At 38.1% G+C, this 17,901-nt stretch overlaps 5 protein-coding genes across 5 annotated transcripts; 2 read left to right on the top strand and 3 right to left on the bottom strand.

The window, feature by feature from the left end:
* Window positions 1-179: 179 nt before the first annotated feature.
* LOC125223041 (putative serine/threonine-protein kinase PBL23) lies at window positions 180-2,089 on the bottom strand. Its single transcript, XM_048126001.2, has 4 exons — window positions 1,597-2,089; window positions 1,226-1,415; window positions 755-1,146; window positions 180-571 (listed from the first exon to the last, which is right to left on the bottom strand). Exons 1-4 carry the CDS (start codon window positions 1,915-1,917, stop codon window positions 344-346), a joined length of 1,131 nt encoding a protein of 376 aa, XP_047981958.1. The 5' UTR covers window positions 1,918-2,089; the 3' UTR covers window positions 180-343.
* A 1,058-nt stretch (window positions 2,090-3,147) lies between these two features.
* On the top strand, window positions 3,148-5,925 carry LOC125201020 (cardiolipin synthase (CMP-forming)). The gene is made up of 8 exons (XM_048098891.2): window positions 3,148-3,723; window positions 4,038-4,104; window positions 4,216-4,290; window positions 4,437-4,488; window positions 5,123-5,208; window positions 5,292-5,366; window positions 5,455-5,549; window positions 5,633-5,925. The coding sequence occupies exons 1-8, from the start codon at window positions 3,239-3,241 to the stop codon at window positions 5,718-5,720; spliced, it is 1,023 nt and encodes a 340-aa protein (XP_047954848.1). The 5' UTR covers window positions 3,148-3,238; the 3' UTR covers window positions 5,721-5,925.
* LOC125201019 (uncharacterized) lies at window positions 5,788-7,262 on the bottom strand. Its single transcript, XM_048098889.2, has one exon. It carries the CDS (start codon window positions 7,085-7,087, stop codon window positions 5,879-5,881), a length of 1,209 nt encoding a protein of 402 aa, XP_047954846.2. The 5' UTR covers window positions 7,088-7,262; the 3' UTR covers window positions 5,788-5,878.
* A 1,928-nt stretch (window positions 7,263-9,190) lies between these two features.
* LOC125200848 (tobamovirus multiplication protein 1-like) lies at window positions 9,191-14,023 on the top strand. The gene is made up of 11 exons (XM_089064284.1): window positions 9,191-9,414; window positions 10,792-10,882; window positions 10,958-11,010; window positions 11,586-11,678; window positions 11,859-11,930; window positions 12,146-12,218; window positions 12,350-12,395; window positions 12,525-12,588; window positions 13,059-13,112; window positions 13,570-13,647; window positions 13,733-14,023. The coding sequence occupies exons 1-11, from the start codon at window positions 9,259-9,261 to the stop codon at window positions 13,826-13,828; spliced, it is 876 nt and encodes a 291-aa protein (XP_088920410.1). The 5' UTR covers window positions 9,191-9,258; the 3' UTR covers window positions 13,829-14,023.
* Window positions 14,024-14,199: 176 nt separating this feature from the next.
* LOC125200847 (derlin-2.2-like) lies at window positions 14,200-17,157 on the bottom strand. Its single transcript, XM_089064285.1, has 6 exons — window positions 16,798-17,157; window positions 16,478-16,577; window positions 15,671-15,884; window positions 15,498-15,582; window positions 14,996-15,049; window positions 14,200-14,621 (listed from the first exon to the last, which is right to left on the bottom strand). Exons 1-6 carry the CDS (start codon window positions 16,894-16,896, stop codon window positions 14,439-14,441), a joined length of 735 nt encoding a protein of 244 aa, XP_088920411.1. The 5' UTR covers window positions 16,897-17,157; the 3' UTR covers window positions 14,200-14,438.
* Between the last annotated feature and the right edge of the window lie 744 nt (window positions 17,158-17,901).

Here is a 17,901-nt window from a genome sequence, read left to right as displayed (position 1 = left end):
TTTTAAATTTTCAATTTCGAATTGGACGAGGAAGATGAAGAGGAGGAGGAGCAGTGATAGAGACAGTCACAATCAAATTCCTGGTTTTGGTTATCTAAACCTTAAAGCTCATTCTCATAGATATGATGATGTCTAATGTTTGCCTTATTATATCATATGATTCATATGTAATAATGTGATTGATTCAAAATGATGTTTGAATTTGATTCATTCAAAGACAAGATTTTGTCATAAAGCAATCCATGTCCAATTTATCTACAAGAATCAAGATATATAGTTTTGTACACTCCAAAATCCACACAAAAAGAAACTGGTGATTTATCAAAACCTGTTTGCTTTTGCTCTATTCAAAGTCGGCCATTTCAGCAGCAGCAGCTTCCTCTGTCCTGATGGCTAAGTACTCAAGAGCTGTGACGACATCTGCGATAAGGGGCCGGGTCCCGGCCTCGTCTTGGATGCACATAGCTGCAACGGCGAGAGCCTGATAAAGACCCTTCACCGGATAATTCCCTTCCAACAACGGATCCGCCATCAAAGTGAACTTCCTCCTATCCTTAAACAACGGTTTCGCCTGCGAAATCAAAGTTAGGGTCTGTTTGGTAAAGTAGATGAGTTCGAGATAAATGAGTTGTGTTGACTCAACCGTCATTTGGTAGCATAGTTACGTTATTATGTACTACCAAACGGGTCCTTAGTATTCGAAAAGTCTTGAATGAAAAAAAAAATGATAGGAGTATGTTATAGTTTCACTCACCCAATCAACTAGATTCTCCTCTTCAGGTGGCTTTGTCCCATCAATAGCCCTTCTCCCTGAGATGATCTCCAAAAACACCACTCCAAAGCTGTACACGTCGGATTTTGTGGTGAGCTGTCCCGTCTTGGCGTACTCAGGCGCGCAGTAGCCGTACGTCCCCATCACCCTCGTCGAGACGTGATCCTGCTCCCCTGTTGGGCCTAGTTTAGCCAGCCCAAAATCCGAGAGCTTCGGTACGAAATTCTCGTCCAACAGAATGTTGGAGGCCTTGAAATCTCGGAATATTATAGGAGGATTCGCAGTGTCGTGCAAGTACTCTAGCCCTTGCGCCGCTCCCTTTGCTATCTGCATCCTTGTGTACCAATCCAAAGGCTTCCTATTCGGAGGCAAATCTATCCAAAAAAAAAAATCAAATGTTAATTCATCGCGAAAAATGTCATTTATTTATCTATCTATTTATCTAGTCCGTACCAAGCAGGTGGTCTTCTAAAGATCCATTGTGCATAAATTCGTACACCAAAATCCTCTGACGACCATCAGCACAATATCCGATCAAATTCACGAGGTTAGCATGGTGGACGAGGCTCAGCGTCAGAACCTCGGCCAGAAACTCGCGGTTGCCTTGGACGCCGTTCCGGTCCAGCTGCTTCACCGCCACAACCTGCAAAATCAACATTGATTTCATCAAGTTATAAAAAAAATGTATTTATCATAATTCCGCTAGTAAAAATTGTTAGCAGCAGATTAGCAACAGATCTACGGCATTGGCATAATTTGTTCAATTTAAGTCGTTGCTTAAAATTGAACAAATTGCGCGAAAAGTGAAATGTGTTTTGCGTTACTTGATTTGTTTTGTTGAGGTAGCCCTTGTAGACCCTCCCGAATCCTCCTTCGCCCACCAGCAGCTCGGAGTTGAAATTCTGCGTCGCAGTCGCCAGCTCCCGGAACGTGAACACCTCAGCCGGGACACGAGCGTTTCCATTTCTCAGCGCTTCTTCCGCTAAAATCCGTTGCTTTATTGCACCGGAGACGCTTCCAGGCACGGTGGAGTATGCGTCTCCATCATCATAAACCCAACTTTTTGAATTTTTCAGGGATTTTTTCTTGATTTCACTTTTGCTGATTCTGCAACAAGAAAGAATGCTCATCTCTTCCAAAATCATCAAAGACTTAGATACACACCCACACCCCTTTTCTTATATGGTGATCAAAACTAGACTTATTGAACATTAAACAATTTCAGTACAGATTGGCCCTTATAAATAAAGATACAGTTGGAAATTTAGAGAGATGATTAATTGATGAGAATATCTACGAAAATTTGGAGCAATAAATCATGGGAACAACTACTTTTCAGGCCACCTTAATGTCATCATACCACGTTCGGATATTTGAAGGTCACATTGTTTTCAACTGTTTTAGTTAAGTAACTTAAACCAACTTAATTAATTATAATACTACTCCTATTTTTAAAAGTGGAAATTATTAAGATAAAAATTCAGTATAGTCAAATTAATCAGTATGTCGAATAAATCCACTGAATTTTATTCGAAATTGTGAATGGGTTTGTGGAGTTAAAAGGAGTTGCATAGTCATGTTTTTATGAAAGTTTAATGGTGTTGGATGCCACAACTAATTGTAACTGGTGACAGCTAAATATATGTACATGAAGTAATTGAATAGATGTGATGATGACTTGTTGAATCCTCAACTGAACGACCCCTACTCAACTCAAGCGTGGACCATAATTCCTTATATTTAAATTTTAATGCTAATTTAATAGTACTAGTTTTAATGGTAATTGATTTTGTTGAAATTGTGTCAATCAACTGTTTGCTTTTGGATCTTGATTACCACATAAGTTGCTCTATTCGAACTCGATAGTAAGTAATTAATACTGCAGTCTATATGTTATAGAGGTAATTATTGACAAGATTAAATAAGTAAATCATGATTGGTGATGATGAAAAGATTCCAAATAATTAACTTTAGTAATTTGAAATAAAGTAACTTATGGTTGGTGCTCCTTTGATTTGAATTTCAATCCAAAAGTAGGGTCGAATATGGACAAGTAATTTTAAAACGGTAACTAGAAACAACTTTTTTGTTGAGATAATTCGCGATTATTTTGCTAAAATTTACATATTTGAGGAAGTAATCTTTTAAATGCATTTAAGTATAATTAAATATCATCTTACGGTTGGAAAGAAAATATTTTACCAATTGATTTGACCTTACATTTATTTGGCTAGGATGGGAAATTGCCAATTCAGTTTTCCAAATTTTAAAACTACAATTCTAAAAGAATCGCTGTAGATAGCACCACGACTTCTGGATAAGGGAACAAGCAGCGAATGCGACGTTAAGGCCAAGTCGAACACGTGCAGCAGCCTGGCCTTCGCACGTGTCAACCCAAATCAGCTGCATCTTCTTCCCCAAACCCCCGTCTCAAACCCTCCCACCAATGTCAAAAATTATTCGTTAATGGCCATCTTCCGATCAATCAAAGCCCTAATCTCCCAATCATCGAGGAAACTATTCAATTCTTCTCAATCTAGAACGTTTTTCTCCCTCTCTCTCGCCTCCGCTTCCCCAATTTCATCCAGTAACGGTTACATCCGCCGCCACTTTCTATTCCGATCGAGGTTTCTCTCTCCCGTCGGCGGGCCTCTGTTCCTCTTCAATCCGCCGTGGAAGCTCTCCCAGTCCTCCACCCCTCTCCTCCTGCAATCCGACATCGTCCTCAATTTCCTGAAATTGCGTGCGATAAATTTGCTTCATCAACCGGCATTTAGGTACAATCTCGGGAATACAGCTCCGAGGCTGTTGAATGAGAGCGTTAGCGAGGGATTTGGAAAGGGTGCAGAGGTTGAAGCTAGCGGTGGTGATGACGCGATCAGAGATAGTTACTTGAATCTCCCCAATTTTATCTCCTTTGGTCGGATGCTTTCCGGTCCGTTGCTTGGATGGTGAGGTCTCAATTTCATTGTTTCATTTGTTATGTTTTATATTACTGGAAATTTTTTGAGTTTGCTGTTTTATATGTAATGAGATGTATCTTGTATGATTTCTCGATTGTTTTAGTTAGCTTAGATAAAGTCTAAGTTCATCAGATAATGTTATTGGTTTGTGGCATAATGTAAATCTGGATAGAAGCTTTCAACATGGCATAGTGTTATCCCAAATTAGAATGAAGGACAAACAATCGTTTGAGACATGCTCGTACAGTAACTGAATATGAAAAAGAGTTTTAGTGTAACCTGATATAGTACAAGTATTGCAGGATGATTGTTCAAGATATGTATTCCTATGCATTTGTTGGGCTTGCTGTATCCGGGGCAACTGATTGGGTATGATGTCATTCTCTTTTCTGTATGCTTAATTGTGCAAGTGAGGGAATTCTTCATTAGCATCGCGGGTCATGACTAATGATTCACTTAATATCTCTATTTGATTTTCAGTTAGATGGCTACATAGCTAGAAAAATGAGGATCAATTCTGTTGTTGGGTCCTACCTTGATCCTCTTGCGGACAAGGTATGTTTCTACTCCGTTTGTTGATGGCAAGTAAAAATCTTCAATAATCCTAAAGATCTATACCAACTGTTTCATGTTGGTTATGATGAGAGAACTGATTAGCCACTTAAATTTATTTGTTAATGAATGTTTCTAAAAAACTGTAGGTTTTAATTGTATCTGTTGCCCTGGCAATGGTGGATAAGGGGCTTTTACATCGTAAGTACATTATTTCAGTGTTTAATTCTTGGATACTTCTTGTTATCTGTGCTTGTTGGTATGCCAAATTAGTACTCCATCTTGTGAAACGTGGGAAACATGTGGCGTGATTTAACTCTAACCACACTTCATAAAAAATGTTGCCCTGGCGTGGGTCATACTGCCCTCTACTGTTGGGTGCGAGAGGCTCCATTTTTCTGCTGATCTGGTTCCCCATCCCACTCCAGCTTTGTTTTCTCTACTTCTACTGTGATGAAACGGACTAATGTTGCTGCAGATGATGATGGATTCATAATCTTTTTGCTTAAAATACTGATTTATTTCATTTTTTTACTTGGCAATAATCTTTCTTTGAATGATGACACGATGAACTTGTAGATTATTGTTACTTTATCATTCTTCTATTACATAGTTAGATTGATTTATGAGCAGATTATGCGAAGTACTTATGCATTTCTTTTCTTATTAAGAAAACCTACTAATAGTCCCATGAAGGTTGAATTTTTAATGATGTGCAATAGGTTTATACCCGCATGTGTGTATATGTCCTCTTGGAAACTGGAATAGATGTGTAGCATGATAGACTATATGCGCACATGCCTAGTTACTGAAAATAAGTCTGTTTTACATGTAGCTGGATTGGTCGGACTTGTTGTGTTGCGCGATGTTGCTCTTGTTGGTGGTGCAACCTATATAAGAGCTAGCAGTTTGAATTGGAAGGTAAAGGGTTGTTATCAGTTATGATATCCTATTGGATCCTAACTGTGTATTGCTAACAGTTCTTTGTCCAATTCCTTTATTAGTGGAATAGTTGGCGCGACTTCATCAACCTCGATGGTGCTCATGCCCAAAAGGTGGAGCCTCTTTTCATCAGCAAGGTACATGGAGATGATCGAGTTTAAGATATGAGGGATTATCATGCTGCAATGTGATGGAACTGAATTCTAAATTTCTTCTTGTGTGTAGGTTAACACAGTTCTGCAGCTGGCTCTAGTTGCTGCAGCTCTACTTCAACCAGGATTTGGAAGTGAAGAAACTCGACTTTACATCGACTACTTGAGGTAGTTTGTTCTTGACTCGTGTTTGTCTGTACCTGGTTTCGTGTGCATGAAATTTACGATCTTTTTATTTTGGATCTTGTCAGCTGGTTGGTGGCTTCTACTACAGTTGCTTCAAGTGCGGCTTATGGGATACAACATTGGAGATCACAGGCAAAAAGAATCAAGTTTTAATCGTGAAAGCTCAAGGATTGTAGTTTCTTGTTAGAGATTAGATTCTTTGTTTTTTTTTTAGAAGAAATGAATAAAATGTAGACTTAAATTATTGCCAAGAGCAAAATATATGACACAGTCACACAGCAAAAGTTGAGTGACATGCGAAGAAAACAAAACTAGGCCGAAGGAGAAATCTCTGTTTCATTTGGCAATTCCATTTCAATTTGTTTCCAAATTTCTGCATTTCTACGGAATCTCTTCTTGAGAAGTCGTATAATTCGTCTGGCCTCGTCTGGCTTGTTCGTGGAGGCCAGTCCACGAACAAGCGTGCTCATGGTCGTAACATTAGGGAACCAACCATTTGAAATACAGTCGCCGCAGATCCTCAACGCACCCTCAAAATCCTTTCCCTGACAGAGAAAATGCACCAACGTGAAAAAACACTCGGCTTCCGCCTTCAACCCTTTACCGACCATCTCATCGTACAAATCCTTGGCCCCGTCCAGCTCTCCTTGCCGGCAGAAGCCGTAGATCAAATGTCCGTACGTCCGGCAATTCGGTTTCATACCATTCGATAATATCCCATCCAGCAGCGCCTTGGCCTCGGCCAACCTCCTGAGCTTGCACAAGCACTGAATCCTGACGTTGTAAATGCCAATCCCGGGCGACATGTCGTATCGCTTCATCAAATGCAGCATCTTCCCGACGTCGTCGAAGTTCTCCTCGCTGTACAAGCCCTCGATCACGCAAGCGAACGTCTGTTTGCTTGGTTTCACGCCCTTCCGCTCCATCTCCGCGAGAATGGAGTGCGACTCCCTCGCCCCACCGGAGCTGTATATCCCCTTCAGAACGGCGTTGTACGTCTCGAGATTCGGCTCGAGCCCGTATTTCCTCGGGTATTCGAAGAAGATTCGCCTCATGAGGGAGTATTCGCGGCCGAGGAGGCAGGAGAAGAGCAGGGAGTTGAGGGTTTTGATGTTTCTCTCGATTCCTAGCTCAGGCATTTTGTCGAACAGGTCAACGGCGTCGCTGATGAGGCCGGACTGGCCGTAGGAGATGATGCAGTGAGCGGCGTATCGCTCGGAGCGGTTGGCGTCCATGGACTCGTGGATGAAGGCGCGGATGGAGTCGTGGCGGTTGAGCTCTTTGAGTTTGGAGATGGCTTTGGAGAAGACGATGCGGTCGAGGTGGGATTCGGGGGTTAGGGCGGCGGAGCGGCAGATGTCGAGGATGCGGTCGGGGTTGGACTCGAGGCGGAGGGCGGCGAGGGCAGCGCGGGTTTGCTCTTTGCCGCCGCTGCTGCTGCGTGGGGTGGTGGTGGTGGAGCTTGAGAATGGGCGGCGGTGTTGGAGCGTGAGTGATTGGAATCTGCGGCGGAGTGCCATTGCGATTGGGGATTGGGATTTAGGTTACGCGAATTGAATCAACTGATGATTAATCCAAAGTTTCCAAACGCATATAATTGAATCGATGACTAATCCGAACTGATGAAATGATGATTGATTCAGTCCGGACCACCTAATTCTTTTCCTACCCCATTTTCTGCTCCACGCTACTCACAAAAATAAGTAATGAGCCCACCAGAAATGGTGTACGAAAAGAATTAAGTGATCCGGACCATGATTAATTGAATTGAGGTAAAAAACATAGACAAAGGGAGTAATTTTTTTTTTGTAAACAATGGGAATTCACTTTTTTATCCTTGAAATATGAAAAATTAGGTTTCAGGTACATGAACAATGAAAAATTAAATATTGGGTGCCTTGACTATCCATTTTCCCCTAGGCCATTAAGATTAAGTAAGGTTTTTTTCTCGCTTGACGCGTACTGTTATTGTCTTCACAATCCATATTTTACAAATTTTTTAGGACTAAACAGCTTCAAAAGTCTATGCACATAAATCAAGAAGTTGTATAGTCCCTACAAATCTACAAATAGTGGATTGCGAAGAAAATGACAACATATAACATATGTACCATACGCGACTAAAAGCTTATAAATTTTTATAAACTTTTAAGAGGCAAGATGGTCGCTTGAGACCTTGATTTGTTATTTTCCTTGTTCCAATGTGATTTTTCCTACTTTGGAGGGTCGGAGATAATAAAAAATGTGCAAATCTCATTTTTAAGGACTATTTTTATAGTTTACTTTCTTAAAAAATATTTACCGCAAGTATAATAGTTTATGTTTAATGCAGGTATTCTCAAATTTTCAACATTATATGAGTATTAACCAAAGCCATGAATCATTACTCTTAATAACTCCAATTATATAATTAAAGAAAGAGACAAGTTGTTTTAGTTATTACCAAAGGTCCATGTATATTTCAATAGATCGATAAGGAATTTTAGAGGAATAAACCTAAGCCGTACACTTTTATTTCTATTGTTTTATGGCCCCAACAAGCTAGTTTAGGCACTTAATTTTTTTTATAACTTGTACTGCTATGTATGTTATCATATAATTCATCTCAATTTTCTAAAGTAGAACTATTATTTGAATGTACTTCGTAGTGACAAGTATACGGTGTAATATTTGATACTACTCCCTCCGTTACATAAAAAGTTGAGTCATTTCATTCATTCAATGCACTCGTTTTGAAAAAATCATAATAAATAGTTAAAATGGATAAATTGTAAAATAAATTTGAAAATAATATAGAGAAGAGTTTTATCTACGTTATTTTCGATTTTATTCTACTATTTATCCATTCTAACTATTTATTACGATTTTTTTAAAACGAGTGCAAAAAATGAGGTGACTCAACTTTTATGAGGTAGAGGGAATATGTAAATAGGGGGTGTGATCTGTTGCTAACTTTTCTTAAATTGCTAACTTGTTAACTCATCAACGTAGTGTATTAAAAATATCAATACGATGATACTGAAATGTCAACATAAACTTAAGTTGATATTTTAATACATTGTGTTATTAATGTCAACATAGTGTATAAAATTGTCAACACAAATTTATGTTGACATTTTAATGTGATCATGTTGACATTTTTCAACATTTTATATATAGTGCGTTGATGAGTTAGCAAGTTAACAATTTAAGAAAAGTTAGCATTATAACACACTCTATGGACTAATTCTATACCGGAAAGAGGTATTTATTGCTATTATATTATCTTATTTTTATATATTGAAATAACCCAATTCTCCTAATTTTACATGAATTGTATTTTTTTTTGTTTTTTTGCTTCTTATTTTTATTCAAACATTATAGTCAATTTGAGTCCAAAACAACTCTCGTCAAAAGAAAACAACTCCAGATTATTAGAGACCTTTTCTACTCTTAATCAATTTAATATTCCATTCATACCATTTGATTTTGTACAGATTACAGTTGATTTAGTTAATCTCTAAACACTATTTTAACTTTTACTTTCATTTCAACTAAAAATCACTGCACATTAGTGTATTTTTGAAGTTTTTACTGTGATTGGAAATAATATTATTGAAATAGGCAACACAGCTAATCAATTTTGACATACTCATCTTCTCAAGTAAAGAGAGAGAGAGAGAAGAGAGAGAAGAGAGGAGGGTTGAGCACGATGACCAGAATGCTGATGAGCTTTCCGGCCATCGACGCCGGCGCCGGTGTGCTGACGGCCAGCTGGTGGGATGAGATCAACGAGTCCGTCGCATGGCAAGACGGGATATTCTACTCTCTCTGCGCCGCCTATGCCCTCGTTTCCGCCGTTGCCCTTGTTAGTCTACATCTATATCTTACTATTTCATCTCCACCGTATAGTTTTGTCTTCAATTTCTGCTTGCTTTTGAATCCTGGTTACTGATTTTGCTTTGCCGAACTTGTCTTTCTCGGAAAACGGAACTGAAATATAGGAGCCTAGAATACTCAGCTAAGTGGATTTTGATTCAATTTTGTTGTTATAGCGAATTCGTATGTGTGTAGGTAGTTTTGATATCCAGTTGAATTCGCGATTATTCCTCTCGAATGTCGCGGCGTGTGAACTCAAAATTTTGGGGCTAATTTGAGCTGCGTTAATTTCGATGTATTTAATCACTAATTAATTGATAACTCACTATTGAGAGGGAAGTCCAACAAGGATTCCTTGTTGATTTCAACATTTTTCTTTATTCTTTTATTGACCTTTTCGATTTCATACCAACTTTAAATTGGTTTAGCTCCCATCACACTTAGGCTCCACCTCTGGATGGAACTTTTCCTCGATCATACTCTTTTGAGGGGAATTAGTAAAGTGCTTCCTATTTGGATAATTAAGTTTTCTTAATAATCCAAGTTTTTAGTGCCTTTGGGGCATTTTAAGTTTGTGACAGTTGGTAGCTGTAGATTATCTGTCAAGAGATCATTTTGCGATTTGGCGGATTTTGAAACATAGTTCAAATGCTGCAGAGTGAAAAGGGAAATTACCCAGTTACATGCCCCATGGTTGTGCAATCTATGTTATTGACTCTGCATCCATGATTGCAAGCTTTTTCTTATCTACATGAGCACCTCTAAGTTATTACAGCTGTCACGATTGGCAAATAAGTATAAGAGTTTGTTATCTTTATCAATTTGTTTCACAAAGAAGTGCAAGTAAATTATAGTTTTACCAACTTATGCTATGATCGTGTGATCATATCAGACATTTTTTGTTTATTTTGGAACACATTTGTGTATATACTTTGGAACCACTCATTTGGCCTTTTCTAAAAGGTGTTTTTTTATCAACATTTAAGAGAAGTCATTTTCCATAACTTCCACCTGTTTGATTCTCATGTTGGAGGAACATATAGTTGAGGGAACAATAAAGAGGAAAACAATTCAAAAACAGATTTCATTTCTTTTTTCCTTTGTAACTTTTTCTTTCCTTCGTAATTTTTTCCAGCCAATTAAGTTTCAAGTTGGGATTTTCGTCATACGACTCCTGTTATTAATCTTATATGATATTTATTGCGTGTCTTTAGTGTTTCTCCATGCAAGTTTCTAAATATCATATTTTTCTGCTTAAAACTAATGTTGATTATGGAATATGAACATGATTTTGCATATCTGAGTTGTGAGGACTTCATTGCAAGAGAATGCTTTTCCTAAAAACATGTGAATTTACTTTCTGCAGATTCAATTGATAAGAATTGAACTTAGAGTGCCCGAATATGGTTGGACCACGCAAAAGGTTTTCCACCTTATGAACTTTATAGTAAATGGAGGTATGAAATTATAGTTTTATGCCATACTCAACATATGTCTACCTATTTGACTAATAATTGAATTGCTCGCTGCAGTGCGTGCGATCGTGTTTGGATTCCATAAAAATGTCTTTCTTCTACATCCTAAGGTAAGATCCTGAAGTACTGTTCGTTGATTTGTTTGATGTGATCCTCCCTTATCGCTCCATGCTTCAAGTTACTGCCCTATAAATTGAGCTATGTGGAAGTAGCACCAATGCCTTTCTAGATCATTAAAGGAACAGTCCCAGATTAACAAAATTCCAATAATATAACTAATAATGTACATGATGGATCTGTAGCACTCAGTGTCCATTTTAATATGCTAGCATTAAAATAAATTAAGCGGGCAAAATTTTATCGAAGTTTCTCAACAGCAAGGAGTGCAATTGGGGTTGAAAGGAACTCATTGTCAGAACAGTTTTTTTAACATTTTCTGACAAAGTGTTTAATTTGGTAAAAGGTGTCTATTTGTAGATGCCTGAAAATTTCTTTTAGGGTCTCTTTTTACTGGATTCTCTGAAAATTTCTTTTAGGGTCTCTTTTTACTGGATTCTCAATTGAAATAATATCTTACGGATTTAAAGCATGGCCCTTTAGCAATAAAGTGATTTGGTGACTTTTGTTAAACATTTCCATGCTTCATTATTATACCCAATTGTAAATTTAATTTACCCCATTTCAGGCCCTCTCTTTGGTTTTGCTGGAATCTCCTGGCCTGCTCTTCTTCTCTACATATACTCTTCTTGTCCTTTTTTGGGCAGAGATATATCATCAGGTATGGGTTATTTTTCTAGTTAAAATTCTGACAGGTTAAAATTTAGTACTATAACTTAATGTAACAATTTCCATAGTAGCACCTAGACTCTGATTAGTGATCTGACGGTATTTAATTTGACTTGTATATACTGTTGTCACTTAAGGAATCACCAACATTTCCACCCCTGTAATATTTCAGGCCAGAAGCCTGCCGACTGATAAACTAAGAATCTGGTACTTTGCTATCAACAGTGGAGTATACTTTGTGCAGGTGCATTCCATCACTCTAGTTTTACTGCTATTATTTCTTGAATTATGTTGTCTGTCTATTTGTCCTTCTGATGTTTCTTGGATCTCTTGAATCCACGTTGTGCTTGGCCTATGCTCCCCTGATCCATGGGCTTTTACTTAGTCAACTCATTTACTATACCTCAGCTTTTTCGAGCATCACTTTGGTGATATATGTAATATGGCTTCTCTCATCAGGCTGGTATTTGGGTGTACCTCTGGATAGATGATAACAGCACTGCAGAATTTGTTGGAAAGATATTTGTTGCAGGTTAACCATTCCTAGTCCTATTATTTCTCATTTCAAGATATGCAAAAGTTAGAGGCTTTGCTTTTCTTAGTTTGCTTGAGTTATCCATATGGCACTTCTCTGATCTTCCTTAAGTCTTTTGGTCTCTGCAGTGGTTTCATTTGCAGCTGCATTAGGATTTCTGCTGTATGGAGGAAGGTGAATGTCAAAAGTTTTCATGCTGGCTGCTTTTCTTTAGAAGAAAAAATTATATACGCCTCTTGCTTTCTACTGACCTTAAGCTTACATTGCTTTGTGTGTGTCATACTTTTCGTTTTTCTTGTGCAGGTTGTTTATCATGCTAAGACGCTTCCCTATTGAATCTAAAGGGAGGAGAAAGAAACTTTACGAGGTTTGTGTCTATCTATCTGTTGAGTGGAAGGTCATACAGTTAGATGGATTCACTTGAAGTGGTATTTTTTATACCAGAAAAGCTTTCAGGGTTCACAGTGGCATCTCTACTTACACTGGATTTTTCTCAAAATTTCATTAATAATGAGAGCCTGAGATCATTTTATATTCATGATGGTGGCTAGTCGAATTGGTTTATGAGTTTTAAGTGCAACAATTAAAGTTTCTTCTGCATAACCAGCTTTTGTTAGTTATTGCTTATGAGTTATGACTCAGACATACTAAACAACCCTTCTTTAAATCCTGTTGAAAATCTCCCTCCAATCTAGGCAGTCATTCATTAAAAGGTTTTTGAAGTGACAGTGAATTGTTGATTTAATAAACATGGGAAAGTATTTTGAAGCACTTATCCTTTCTTCCATCCACTATTGTTGTTTGGTGAGCTGCGTACTGATTAGTATCCATTTACAGGTTGGATCTGTGACTGCTATTTGCTTCACTTGTTTCCTTATAAGGTGCTTCGTGGTAAGGCTCCGTCTTAGTACCCTTTTTGCTTAAACAAAGAAAAGTAACTAAATTCAGTCAATGAGAAAAACCCCACCATCCCACAAAGGGAGGAAGCATTTGGCAATATGATGTGACAAGTGAACCGTTATCCACACCCAAAAAAAGATCTTTGAACCGAAGTTTTTGAATATTCCGGATATTCATTTGACCAAGTGACTCTCGTGACACCCAGTGTTGAATCTGGAGCAGCTGCCATTTTGATACAGTTAGTTTGACTAGTTTCCTTTATAGTTTTTTACCCTTAGTGAACGAATACCCAGCCTTAGTACAAGTTGGAGAAATTTGATCTTGCCTTAGTTGATATGGATATTACTCCCCACGTTGCTCAACATACCTTAACGTTGGGACGCTTCATTTTTTTTGTTGAGTTGCTTATCTTTCTCTAATGATATCTATCATTCGCTTTCTACTGCAGGTTATGCTCTCAGCCTTTGATTTAGATGCATCACTAGATGTATTGGACCATCCAGTTTTGAATGTAATCTACTACACGGTATGGATATCCTCTCTTGACGATTGAGCTAAATTTCTGTAAAATTACATTACTTCTGATATACATTACCGTTCTGCAAAAACAGCTGGTTGAGATTCTTCCTTCAGCTCTGGTTCTGTACATCTTGCGCAAGCTGCCTCCGAAAAGAGTACCATCAGCACAGTATCACCCTATCCGGTAGTTGATGCATGAAAAGCTCATACACATCAATTTCTTGGCATTCTTCGCAAGACCGAATTGAAGCCTGGAAGTAACCAGATTTATTATCACTCTGGAATGGCTCTGGTCATGAGATTTCATTTTGCCTGTATTTTGTGGGAGTCTGATTTGATGTTAACGATGGCGATTTATTGAGAACTTGCCATTTTAATTGAAACTTAGCCTTTGTTAGCATAGTTTTGTAGTTGCTTTTATCATTTTAAGTTTTAATATAATTTAGAACTCCCAGTGTTTTAATGCATATCCCAATAAGAAAAATGTGTTGGTTTAATTTTATAAAGTAATGAAATATTCTTTGTCAAAAGAGGAAGGGAGCTATTTGAGCATAAATCATGGTCCCAGGAAGAAAAGTATTAATATTACATTTGCACAAAATGGAGATATACAGATAAATGACAAAAAAATACTCCTAAAACTTGATTTTTTTTATAGCAGAGCATCCTTAAAAACTCAACATATTGCTACTCTAGTAATTTGCTAATTGTGAGACAAACAATGTCTAACACTATATTGACAAGGGATCTGAAACCGAGTTGATACATTCGCTCAACACACACCATCGCCTCAGAATCTCACCGAGGTGGAGCGCCGTCCATTGCTGGAGCAGCAAATCTCACAGCTGCAGGCCTGGCCGCCACTACAGGTTCGTCAGCAAATAATGATTGTATTATTGCTGGCGTTCTCAGGGGTCGTCGGCCTGTCATTTTGGGATATACGTCTTCAAGAAAGTAGTAAGCATGGCCTGCTACCACTCCCTGAGCCAAAGAAATGTCTCTGTAAATGACACATGTATGCCTTGCAATCCATAGATACGAGAACACGAAAGGCAGTATAATTTTCAATGTGAATACACACATAAAAACTTGTATGTACACCAGCACATTTCAGCATGCATAGTAAGGAAATATGTACTGAAAACCTAGTTGAGACATACATTGTGGTCGATATATATATAAAGTCCAAGGAAATTTCTGACAACACAAAGAAATGCAGCTTTTAGCTCGAGATAAAATATACAGAGCCGAGTATGTCACACAGATCACTGTAAACGCTCAGCTGATGGTATGTAGTCCAGGTTAATATTGCCATGAACCAGAAACATTAACCTAATTACAATATTAAGACGTACCAGAAGATCCACCCAAGCACTAGAACCAAGGAGGACAGAAAATCCAATAAGTACCTGTTGTGATGCACGTCAGAAGTCACAAAAACATCACTATAAAATACATGTAAATACATAATCAACAGCAAAAAGATGTTAAAGCGTGTAATGGCACCGGATTACAAGTCCTAGTGCATATCATGTGTTTCATCAAGAGTACATATGGCTTATACAGCAGAAATGACAAAATTACAGCTAAAGTCTTAACACAGTTGGCCGTGATCATAAAAAAGTAGCGAGCAGGAAATGAAGCATCACAACAGTAAACACATATCTGGACCCACTAAAATACCTACATATAGAACAAAATAACAACCATATACAAAGCAAGAAAACTGGAGAATTTTGTCCACATATTTCATAAAGTGGACCAGAAGATACTAAAATGTCTCCACAGGAACATGATATTGGACATTACTATAAGGCAGTATCACAAACTGTAACCAGTGAAGGGTAATATGCTTACCCATGGCAGATATGCAGATGTGAAATTAAAAAGGCCCAGAAAGCTCATATGAATGAACGGGTTCTGCTTGCTCCACACGTATACCTATAGTAACAGGAATAATAAAAGATCACAGGAAAGCTATGACAAAATTGTTAAACTATCACTCCTAATAACATAATATGCAACTAATCATCATAAAAGTTAGGGAATTGCTAAGGAATATAAACTTAGCAAATGACGCTGAGAAATAAGGGATCATTCCTCCAAGAAGTACTATCCCAGTTAAAACAGTTGCGCCAAACAACAACATGTAGAAGAAATCTGCAGACTTCCTCCTAAATGTATTCTCTTCGAGAAGCTTGCAGTATCGAGCTAGAAAGAACATGTGAAACAAGAAGTCCAAATCTGTCGAGAAAGAGATTGAATTGTGTTACTTAGTGTAAATGATCTACAAAGAAGAAAACCATCATCTCCAGCTTGAAAATTTTCCCTCTAAAGCTACCAATCAATTATCAATTATCATATATAAAACCTGAATTTTCAATCACATCAGCCGTACATAGAGAACTCGTGACTCGTGATCAGTTAAATTAAAATGATGATGGTGTACCAGTTAACTCGGTTATATAATCAAGTCAAGAACACATGGTGCATGCGCATACTTCCATGCATGAGTGCAATGCAATCAAGCTACATAGAAGTAAATATTGCATCAAAAATTGGCAGTTCAGAATCCTAGCCAGAAAATATACATGGTACCATCAAGGCTTTATTATATCTATATATGGACTTACGCAAGTTTACTTTAAAAGTAAGGTAAAAGCAATTATAGTTCTAAATTCGGTATACTGTGGAAATTTCACAATGAAATGCCATAGTTGCACCAGTTTTTTTATCTAAGATATTGAATCATAATCTCATATCCATTCATCAAGAGAGCAACACCTAATCCACTCATCAATCAGTTAAAAATTTTAAGAGTACAGAGATAGTATTACCCAACTTGCGGAAATACAGAAAATTGGTCATGATGCGCCAGATTTGATATTGCTTCAATACAAGCTTCGGGTTCAGATAAAGATCATATGGAGATATTATCTGCAACTCGCAAGATAAAAAGAAACTCCACTCAGCCAAGCAATAACAAAGAAAGCACAGTTCTTTCATTATTTAAACTTCTTAACACAATTAACATGTAGCTCGAGAAAATAATTTCAGCAAACACGATAAAAATTATAACTTTCTATACTTCAAGAAACTCAGCTATTTAATCCATCACACACAATAATTCAATAGAGGAGAAGGAATAGAGTATTACATTGAGAGAGCAGCCGATGGTGGTGAGAATGGCAGCTGTGAGGTACGAACGCGTAATGATGGGCATCTGCTTGTACCACTCCTCAACTGCTTGTGCCATTGTTTAAATTTATCAATCAACAAAACGAGGAAACCTAGCCCGATTTCTTTCTCCCGCGAAATTGGAGAGGTGAGAAACGCCGGGAAAGGGTTAAAAACCAGATTAGCAGTGCAGAAACAATGAAGGGCCTTGTACTTGTATATGTATAGATTGTGATGTTGTTAGCACCCACATGGTGCGCGAGTGTGACACACGGACCAATAGGATTCATGTAATTGGTCGCAGTGATGTCACTAGCACTTGTTCGCCATTAAAGCTTGGTATATTATTTTGAATCAACTGCATAAAAGTCCCTAATTTTTACACTTGTAACATTGACCACTAAGGAGGCGTTTGATTGGTCAGATAGTCCAAGATATTGCTTCTTATCCGGATCCTATCTAGTTTTTGGTTGGTACGATACACATCCTCGACGACCCGGGATATGAACACCGACCTGCTAGCATTTAAGATAGCAACCGGCCAATTGGATATATGTCTAACCAGGCCATCATCCCTGATAGCCCACTACCTCACCGTATCAGAAAACGAACTTCTTACCGCAATTACCATAACACCCCCCACCTTCCTCCTCAGTTCATCGATTCACCCCAATTCGGTTGGCATTCATCATTCTTCTTCGGTTTGAATCCTCTTTATCTCAGATCGGCATCCCTCAATTACCCATCGGCCCATACGATTCTACGGCTGACATCGACGCCGACAACCATAGGTAACACACCTTGAAATATCAGTGTGACCCATTATCATTAGACCCGTTGCATAATAATTGATTTTCGTTCTACTGTCTGTGTCGTTTGAATTGGGACAACTCGGTTCCTCACACGGTTATTCATGGCAAGGGAAGAGGGCGGCCCTACGAGTCAGTTACACGTATTTGCATTATTCAGCATCGTTCAGATTAGAAAATTGTTGTGATTGTGTACAAATTTTGGAGAATTGAACTAGATTCCTGTGACTACAAGTGAAGATGCGCTTCATCTAAATTGGGTATTTACTAAGTAA

Source organism: Salvia hispanica, chromosome 2, assembly GCF_029641045.1.
Source record: "Salvia hispanica isolate PSC_SH4W2 chromosome 2, Shi_PSC_v1, whole genome shotgun sequence".
Classification (NCBI taxonomy): domain Eukaryota; kingdom Viridiplantae; phylum Streptophyta; class Magnoliopsida; order Lamiales; family Lamiaceae; genus Salvia; species Salvia hispanica.
This window is presented reverse-complemented; position numbering and strand designations above follow the sequence as displayed.

Bases quoted from the DNA above. Each gene is read 5' to 3' on its own strand.
- LOC125201019 (XM_048098889.2), bottom strand. From the start codon at position 7,087: ATGGCACTCCGCCGCAGATTCCAATCACTCACGCTCCAACACCGCCGC.
- LOC125223041 (XM_048126001.2), bottom strand. From the start codon at position 1,917: ATGATTTTGGAAGAGATGAGCATTCTTTCTTGTTGCAGAATCAGCAAA. The intron at 1,416-1,596 runs GTAACGCAAAAC...TTGATTTTGCAG, and splicing joins ACCTCAACAAAACAAATCAA to GTTGTGGCGGTGAAGCAGCT. The intron at 572-754 runs GTGAGTGAAACT...TTGATTTCGCAG, and splicing joins AGGAGAATCTAGTTGATTGG to GCGAAACCGTTGTTTAAGGA.
- LOC125200848 (XM_089064284.1), top strand. From the start codon at position 9,259: ATGACCAGAATGCTGATGAGCTTTCCGGCCATCGACGCCGGCGCCGGT. The intron at 9,415-10,791 runs GTTAGTCTACAT...TACTTTCTGCAG, and splicing joins TCGTTTCCGCCGTTGCCCTT to ATTCAATTGATAAGAATTGA. The intron at 11,931-12,145 runs GTGCATTCCATC...TTCTCTCATCAG, and splicing joins GTGGAGTATACTTTGTGCAG to GCTGGTATTTGGGTGTACCT.
- LOC125201020 (XM_048098891.2), top strand. From the start codon at position 3,239: ATGGCCATCTTCCGATCAATCAAAGCCCTAATCTCCCAATCATCGAGG. The intron at 3,724-4,037 runs GTGAGGTCTCAA...CAAGTATTGCAG, and splicing joins TCCGGTCCGTTGCTTGGATG to GATGATTGTTCAAGATATGT. The intron at 4,105-4,215 runs GTATGATGTCAT...TTTGATTTTCAG, and splicing joins TATCCGGGGCAACTGATTGG to TTAGATGGCTACATAGCTAG.
- LOC125200847 (XM_089064285.1), bottom strand. From the start codon at position 16,896: ATGGCACAAGCAGTTGAGGAGTGGTACAAGCAGATGCCCATCATTACG. The intron at 15,885-16,477 runs GTAATACTATCT...CTTTCTCGACAG, and splicing joins TCTGTATTTCCGCAAGTTGG to ATTTGGACTTCTTGTTTCAC. The intron at 15,050-15,497 runs GTAAGCATATTA...GCATCACAACAG, and splicing joins CATCTGCATATCTGCCATGG to GTACTTATTGGATTTTCTGT.